We start from the raw sequence: 9,178 nt of genomic DNA on the forward strand, positions 1-9,178 counted from the left end.
TGGCTGAGTGATGTAAGGCTGGTCCTGCCCTGTAGCCACTCCATCCCAGTCTCATAACAGAATATGGAATAGTCGGAAAAAGGCTTTCTGTTTGTCTGGGAGGATCAATTTATAACTTGTCTATTTTGACAGAAAGTTTGTTTGATGTCAGAGAAAGTTGGAAGGTGTTACAATGGTAGCCAAGCCAAACCACGATCTTTTATTATTATTCTTACCTAACCGAGGAACTTGCCTAAGCCTAGTTGTCAGTGCCTAATTGTACACAAAGGGACATATTTTTTATTAATAAAGAAGAAATAAGAGTTGCAATAAAGAAGCTCACGTGCTGTGTCTCACCTCACACTGGTCGCACAGCCGTCCAGTGACTCCCGGCTTGCAGTGACACACTCCTGTCCTGTCATCGCATGAAGAGGTGCCACATTTGTCACACTCGCACTCTAGAAAAGACATGGGATGTATGGAGTGATGAGAACACCAGAGGTCAAATTATGTCACGAGTATGGTGGAAAGGGTTATTTTTGGACTTGCAGGGCCTCTAAAGGCATACGATAATCCTTGATATGGAATTGAGACCATGTGTCTTTGCAACAGAGCAACTTCAAGGTTGTGTGGGGCTAAAAACTGCACTTTTGTCACCTTTTGTCATCTCTTTTAAGCAGCTAAGGTTAAACTGAGTAAATAAGTTGTAAAAAATAGTCCTCCTGTGAAGTACTCTATGGCGACTTCAGGACAGTGTGACACAATAGTGCAGGTCAGTGTGTGCAGTCTGCAATGAGCTGCTGGAATGCCTGACTACTGTCACTGAGTTTATGACAAGAATGTTGAACAGCCAGCCAGAACAACTGCATCAACAAACTTCATTAATCTCCCATCATTACATTACACACCCATCTATGCGACTGGCTTAAGATACACAAATTACATTGTTGGGGTATCGTGTGAGAACTGCCATAAAACATTGAGGAACAATGCTTTCATGCATCAAACATTAGCTATCCCATAGGAAATACCCCCCAAAGTATGGGTATTCACCCATTATCCCCACCTCTGCAGTCCTTGGCACTGATGGCATCGCCATAGAACCCTGGGGTGCACCTCTCACAGTTGGCACCGGCAGTGTTTCCCCAGCAGTGCTGGCAGTGGCCCGTCACATTGTGACACTCGTTGAAAATCAGGTTGGGGTCAGTGTTACCATTGCAGTCGCACCTCTTACAGGAACTACCAGTCGTCATTGGGCTGCCATAGTAACCGGGAGCACACCTGGATGGAAGAAACTGCAGATGACTGAGAGCCTCACTGTCTAACACAGTAAAGTAAAATCTACTTTTGGAAAATCTTTTTGACCTTTGTTACAAGACAAGCAAAGCTAATGATTGTTGTAGCTTTATGCCTAAATTGGACATTATTCAGTTTTAAATGTTAACACATAACTAAAAGCTCAGCACGATCTGATATCCTCGTGTTGGTGTTGTTCCCAGATCATCATACTAAATGTTGTTCCAGGATCAACATTGCAAGTGACCAATCAGAATGTTGTGACGTCATACTTTTGCAACTTCGGGAAAAACCGGCGTAAAACAAAAAACTGTACTTAAGCTGCGAGAAACCGCCTCTGTCCGCCGATCAACGGATCCTGACCCTAACCCTAACACTAACAGTAACCCTTTAATAAACAGTAAGCAGAATTGATATTGTCCTTGCAACATTGGAATTTCATAAATGCACGAATGGCTTGGTGCGCAAAGGAATAACGTCACAACAATGTGATTGGTCACTTGCAATGTTGAACCTGGAACAACATTTTCATGATGGTCTGGGAACAACACCAACACGAGGATATCAGATCATCCAAAAGCTCATGACTTTCTTCCTCGTTGTTTAAAAAAAACAAAACAAACAAAGCTAAGGCTGCTCTCATGAACCAGTTAGAAGTGATCCGTAAGCTTTAGCAAATTACTAGCAAAATCTATTCATCTTGGGTGTGAGCATAAGTCCTATGCATATAAATGACAGTGTATGTGATGTTGCACTTTACAGAGATCTCATGTTTTCATAAATGTTGTGGTGTTTAAAAGTTTTGTACTATATATGGCAGTTGGAGTTAGATGCTGTATAGATATTGTGGCCATTCCAATATTAAGTAGGTAAGATAAAATAAGTGTGAATGTTGTGAACCTAAATATATTTTATGTGTTTCATTGACATGAAACTCTGCTCAGTCTGTAACGTGTACCTTTTTATTGAATGCGCAGGTAATGCAGTTATGTTATAATTGATTTACATAATTTACTGATTGCTTGTTCAAGGCCTTCTCAGCACAGACCTCTCACAGTAATTTCCAGAGTAGCCCTCTTGGCACTTGCACCGTGGAGTGGCACCTCCTTTGTCACAGTGCACTGCAAAGCTGGGCGGACACACAGAAGAAAATATTTTTGAGATGTCTGTCAGTCTTGTGGCAACACAAGCAACAGCAGAGCAGCTTACTTATTGGATGGGATGGGGAGGGGGCAGGCACATGGTTGGCAGGTGTGGCGTCCACCCAGGCCAGGAGTCAGAATGTAGCCATCTTCACACATTTCACAGAAATCACCCATGCTGTGGTATTTGCAGTTCTGCGAGAGGAAATATTATGTTTACGACAACATTTGTGTACCCGGGCACCTTACTGAGTGAAAGGCAGTCAACTTACTATACAGATGCCAGTGATGTCTTCACAGTAGTCAGCATGCCCCTTGCAGTTACATGGCAGGCATTCGCTTTGCTCACTGAGGAAAAATCCCCTGCCACACACCTGCAGTGGGAACAGAAATGTCAGTTTTCTGTAAAGTAAAAATTTGTAGAAAACTCTAGTTGGGTTAAGTAGACACACTAACTGCAGGTAAGAGCTGAGGAACTCTCAAAGTTAAGTTGATTGGTTGTTTAAACTTGTGTTTAAACAACATCCTCAGGCCATGAAAAGTGGAATAACAATGCTAAAACTGTGGTTCCTTTACTGGAAGTTTAAGACTTTGACTGGTGGATCTTGGCAAAGGCAAATGTGGCTGGGAGCTGCCCTTTAGGCTTCTCCTTGAGTCACTGTACTTGGAGCATTTATAATGGAATTATCTGACAAACAGTTTGTGGTACAGCAGCTACAGGAAGTTTGTGCTTCAGTTTTGATGAATAAAATTTGAATATATATATATATATATATATATATATATAGTCGCCTCCAGCTCCAAAAAAACAAACGAAAATATAACATGACAGAAAATAAAATACTAACATTGAAGCCAAGTGTAAAAACAGTGTGTGAAACATCAGCGGTTAAGTCCATCTGTTAGTCTATTGTCAGGGTAAAGCAAAACTTAATACAAGTGAATCTGCCACATAACTAAGTTTTATACCGGGACTCAGTTATATGGTAAACTGATGTATATGTCATGTGCCACGTGCAATATTCATTCATTAAATGCAAAATGTTGACTGATAGTAGTGATAGAGGGAGAATGTTCGGGTGCATTTTCTTCAGGGACTGAGCTCTGACCTTAGCATTTAGCGTTGGGGCTAGGACTGATGTCATCGCTAATGATGACTGCACAAAGCTGATTAGGGTTAGAGTTAAGTTTACAAATAGACCACAATAAGAGACTTGATTTGAAATGTAACATCTCTCAGTTTCTTAAACTATGCTGCTTTAGCATGTGGCTAAAATGCAGCTTAACTTTAATCACCAAGAAGCTGCTTGATGTTCAGTTCCATTAAAATATTATAGAACCAAATACAGATAAATATCGCTAACATATCCTGTGCTATCTATCAACATATAAGAATGCTATTGACCCAGGGTTCTCAGTCATGGCTCTCACTTTCTGGGCATTTGAATCGATGGTTGATAATTTAGCAGTTTCAACACACAACACGATAAAAGTACAGCATCCTGACATTTTACAGAACATCAGTCCAAACACTACATCCTGTCTGATGTTTGTTCACCAGACTTTCTGACGACAATGTGATGCAAGAGTTCAGAGGCGTCACGCACACGCTCGGCCCTCTGACTATCTTTGATTTTCTGAAGCAGCACCATTCAGTGAGGTGTACAGTAGCACTTTGTTTGCAGTAGTCTGCAAGACCACCATAGTTTGATCTCCTTGTTCCACTCACTCTGCTGGACATTGATGCTTTGCATTCAGAATAACCAGACGATGGAACATTCCAAAGACATACAGTAGTGTATACCCACATGTGATTCATACTCTCCTTTGATTTATTCACAGATGGGCTGCGACACAAAGACGTTATTATGTTGCAAGCTGATGTGAAACATCCTGCAAACAGGAGCTCTTATTATTCTTGCTGATCCATTTCCTGTAGGCTTCCCTGAGTCTACAGGAAAAGCATCCACAGAGACATCTATTATTATCACGTAAACACTTATGTGTAAACCTTCCATGTATACACATACTCCTATTAAATGTGGCAATGGGATCAGTGCTCAAAGGAAAAAAAAAATAGCCCCAAATGTTAGTTTAAGCTATTAGAACTAATGAGCCTAAAGTTTATGGGAAAACCACAAAGATCCCAATTATCTATCATTTGTAAAAGCACATTAAAGTCTTCTGAAATAGTTCAGACCTATTAACTGTGTGACAGTCTGTGATGGGTCAAACAGCTGCAGTTCATATACACAGGGGAATAGAGGAAGGGGGCTGAGGGCCGAAGAGCAGATGGTATACTGCTAGGACTTGGACATCTTTAGACTTGAATGTTAGGGACTATGTCTTTTTACAAGAGAGCCTAAACAGAAGAACAAACAGTTACATTATACATTATGTTTATCTGGCCATAAACAGAAAGACAGAAGAGAAATGCAAATCACATTCATACTTAAAACAGATTTCTTACAGTTGATATGAATACAAATCATCAATATCAAGTGATTTTTGTCAGTTCAATTTCTTCGCCATGATAATCTGACATTTCCCCAAGAAGTACAAAACAGTGGTAACCAGATAGCTTAGGTCAGCATAAAGACTGAAGTAGATTAAACTGATAACCAAACTTCCCTCTCCGCACAACCTCATGCAGCTTGTCTGGGGAAATGCTGAAGCACACCCAGGGTAGCTGATAGACGTGATCTCTCCAGCATGCCATGGGTCTGCTCTTCCTTTTGGTAGGACATGCCTGGAATACCTCACTCAGGAGGCATCCTAATCTGATGCCTGAACCACCTCATCTGACTCTTGTCAGTCTATCTTGAGAATCACCAAACTCAGCCAATTTCTAAGGCAGAGACCAGCCAAGCTTCAGAGAAAGCTAATTTCTATTGTGTCTGCAACCTTATTCTTCCAGTCACTACCCAAAGCTTGTGACCATAGGTTATGGTGGGGAAGTAAATCAACCGGTAAATCGACAGCTTTGCTTTTACAGCTCAGCTCTCTTTTCACCATTACTGACTTGTGCAGCATCTGCATCACTGCTGACATGGCCAAATCTCCCCTTGTTCCTGAATAAGACTGCAAGGCACTCTTTGAATAGCCACTTCTCCCTGACCAGGGTGGGCCCTCCACCGTTTTCCGTCCTGCTGCTTCACACTCAGCACCACCTGATGAAGCTAATAGAAGAACATCATCTGCATAAAGCCAAGATGAAGCCACTGAGGGATGAAACATTTCTCCCTTTAAAAAACGCTACGTCCAGATGAACAGAATAAACTTTTTGGGATTTCTGCCACTTGGTTAAGTGTAGAAATTCGGACCATAACAATTACGAACAGAATTGGTGACAAACAGTTTAGATCAATCTTACAACTTTACTCTCAGCAAAATATTTGGGTGTATTTTAGGTGAATATTGCTTTTGACTACAGTTTCAACATACTTTGATTTGTAAGAAAGCTTATGTTGCTCAAACAAACTTAAAAAGAAATCTATAGCCTCTCAGCCACTTCTTTAAAAAAAAAAAAAAATGAAAGAGGGTAAATGAGCCACATTTAAAACAAGCATAATTTCAGAAACTACATCTTTCAAATAAAGTCTGCGGCCTCACAGTGTTTGTGTTATTAGATTTCCCTTTGATTATGCCAAATAGAAATAGATTTGATAGCCTTGATAGAAACTTAAACCTGAAAGCATTAATAACATTCACAAACATCTGAAGCTCTCTGCCAGCTGTGAGCACGCTTAGTAATGTGAACAATCTCTGTGGCCCTCCTACACTGGGAGGGCAGGACAAAGCTTACATTCAGCATATTATATAACCTCGATTTGTTTTTTAACTGAAGATAACTTTTCCAATGATTCACTCTCTCTGACATTTAGGTATTTATCAGTATCTGTGTGTTGACCTAGGCTCTGAGGATGGACCATAAGGCAGGTATCACACGCAAAAAACAATTTATGGCTCCACAGATTAGCTCACCTAAAATCAACACCCTGTCCCATAATATAGGTTGAAATTTGTACAGCCATGTGTGTACACGGAGCTCTTATTGTGGATGTGTTGCTTATAATATATGTACTTCTGCCTGCTTTTTGAGATTTTCCTAGCACAAGGGCACTATAAGTGGATTAAATGTTAATGCTTGAGGGTTGAATGTCATTTCCGCTTTGCCTCCCAAATGGAGTTATCTGCTGTACTTAGACTGACCTTGAAGGGATGGTCAGACGGTGGATTTAGTCATTGTAACTCTTCTGAACATCCGGATATACCCTGGGTCATGAGAATCTCATCCCGACTATAAGTGACTTTGCTCATACAGATCTCATATTTATTATCACAATGTTAGGGATATTTATTAACTATAACTTATTTGCTTAAAGTGCTAGATTTATCTCTAACTATAAATTTATATTATGTTAAGAATGTGTTGCAAGCACTACCAAGGCACCACAAAAACTTAATTTTTGCAGTGATTTGCAGTATTATACAATAGTCTTGAACCACCCACCGATCACTTTTTTATACTTGTGATGTTTTAAAACATGCATATATTTTTTGGAATTACAGTACAGAATGTAAAAACAGCGTTTGTCCAATTCCAACGAGCTTGAAAATCAGTATTTGGTATAATCAGCTTTTTTCTTAAATAAAGTCTGAACCCTCTTTGACAGGTTTCCTTGTAATTTCTTTTACCAGTCTTTTCTGATTTCATAATTCCATCAATTTTGACAAGTCTTCCAACACCACTGGCTGAAATACAGCCCCAAACTATGATAGGGCCTTGAACGTGTTTTAAAGATGGCTGAAGACACACATCTTTTGTACATACTGATGATGATATGAGCATAAAATTTTTACATTTGGATTCACCACGAGATAAAACCTGTCACTGCCTTTTCTCACTGGCATATTTAAGCCTTTTTCTCCCTGTTTCTATTCCTGAAGAATGACTTCACGACAAGTACTCTTTCACTGAGACCATCTCTTATGAGACTCCAGCAAAGTCCAGTTTCCTCTCTACTGTCCTGTGTCAGACCTTTGCTATATTTTTTTTCTGTTGTTTAGACAAGAAAAGCAAAGCTCAGCAAGGTCCGTAAACACTGCCCTTAACCATAACCACTTTCGAGGTCTAGTAGCTGCACAAGACAATGCAGTCATTGTACTTATATCAGGCACTGGGTCATCATAAACAGAACAGCCTATAATGAAGATACATAAATGGACTTTTAGAAGTCCGTCAAAGATTTGAGTACTTGTGGGTTCGGAGCAAACTTTGATTTCGGGATCTAATAGCAAGTTATTCTTTGAACACTGAAGGAAAGAAACACATCTTTGACTGCTTTGCTAGAAGACCAGCTGTTGTCTGCACTCACAAACAAACACCGGCCTGAGTCGTATTATAACATAAAGAAGAAGAAAGAAGACCAGTGTTGTGCCGTATGATCATGCCAGGGTTTTTATATTATGTGAAAATGCACATGCAACAACCTCAGACTTTCACATTATCACATTATTTATCTCCATGCATCTTTCCCCACGGTCTAAGTTTATTATGATCGTAAATTCAATACTTTTAAGTTAAGCGTGTGAGCTTACAAGTATTAAAGCTATTGCCAATGGAACTGTAGAGTGTGTGCCAGTAGTCATTAATGGCTTCCATGCCCTTACTGCATATTGTGCCCCCTCCCCGTGCTGTTGCTCAACATTTTGTAGCTGCTTTCCATTAGAGAACTGTCAGGGAGGGGCAGGAGGAGCAGGCTGTGCCTGAATCACATACAGTAACTCAAAGCCTATCAGAGTTGTTGTCTTGGGGTACCTCTGATGGTATAAACACACATGCGAACCCACTGCAAGACCACTGTGAAGTTTCTGTATCCTCAGAGAGCTTTGCAAAGAACCCAAACTCCCAAGACATCATTTCCAGCTTCCCAAAAGCCTGTGTACTCAATCATAACTCATAGAAAGTCAGAAACTGATAACACTCACAGTATACAAGCCAAAAAGAAGGAAAACCAAATGTGTCTTACTTTGAGAACTGACTGCTGTTGTTCCCCAGAAGTTATTCTTGCAATCGATAAGAAGATGCAGAGAAAGCAGAAGGGCAGAGATTTTGCTGCCATATTTGTATTTGCCCACTGATCCTCCGTTTAAGTCTCAATCAGTGTCCACTGGCTGTAGGGAAGTCCCTGGGCAGCTCCTTATGATCGGCTGCACCCTCTGGCTTCGCTTTTCCACAGCTTGCGATGTCCAGATCCACCACTGCCCCTTATCCCGGCCCTAGCTGAGTCCTGTAAAACAAACTTGTGTTGACTGCTTCCCTTCCTCTCTCTCTCTCTCTCTCTCTCTCTCCCTCCCTGCCCCGATTCCTCTCCCCTAGTGGACCTGCCTCTCCCCTGAGCCTGTGCCTAAATCACATACAGATGGGAAGACTGGAAACCGAGACAAACAGTGAGAGAGACAGAACAGCAGAGGGAGCGGGAAATGAGCCACAGAGGGTTTGTGTCTGCTGAGCACGCTAGGCCATCCAAACTGTTCAACCCCCAACTCAACTGTCAGAGTCAGACTGAGTGTTAAACCCTTGTCTCCATTTGCAGGACTTTGGCACCCTTTTCACCTTCAACACGGGATCCCTCCTTCTGTTGTTTCCCCCTCCCCTTCCCCTTCCCCTCTGGTCAGCCAGGGTGGGCAGAGGGTCTAAAGCTTCAACACTCACTCTGCGCTCAGCAGGCCGAAAAGAAAAAGCTGCTCTGATTTTC

The 9,178-nt window shown here is 41.2% G+C and overlaps 1 protein-coding gene across 1 annotated transcript in view; it reads right to left on the reverse strand.

Moving 5' to 3' along the window:
* The window catches only part of lama4 (laminin, alpha 4), a 33,361-nt gene extending 24,404 nt beyond the window's left edge, over positions 1 to 8,957 (reverse strand). Inside the window, exons 1-6 of the mRNA XM_026194639.1 lie at positions 8,450 to 8,957; positions 2,690 to 2,791; positions 2,485 to 2,612; positions 2,324 to 2,404; positions 1,046 to 1,260; positions 337 to 437 (exon numbers count right to left, since the gene is read on the reverse strand). Coding sequence (XP_026050424.1) covers positions 337 to 437; positions 1,046 to 1,260; positions 2,324 to 2,404; positions 2,485 to 2,612; positions 2,690 to 2,791; positions 8,450 to 8,542 — 720 coding nt within the window. The 5' untranslated portion in view covers positions 8,543 to 8,957. The remainder of the gene's footprint in view (positions 1 to 336; positions 438 to 1,045; positions 1,261 to 2,323; positions 2,405 to 2,484; positions 2,613 to 2,689; positions 2,792 to 8,449) is intronic.
* Between the last annotated feature and the right edge of the window lie 221 nt (positions 8,958 to 9,178).

The sequence above is a fragment of the Astatotilapia calliptera genome, chromosome 15, assembly GCF_900246225.1.
Source record: "Astatotilapia calliptera chromosome 15, fAstCal1.2, whole genome shotgun sequence".
NCBI classification, from domain to species: domain Eukaryota; kingdom Metazoa; phylum Chordata; class Actinopteri; order Cichliformes; family Cichlidae; genus Astatotilapia; species Astatotilapia calliptera.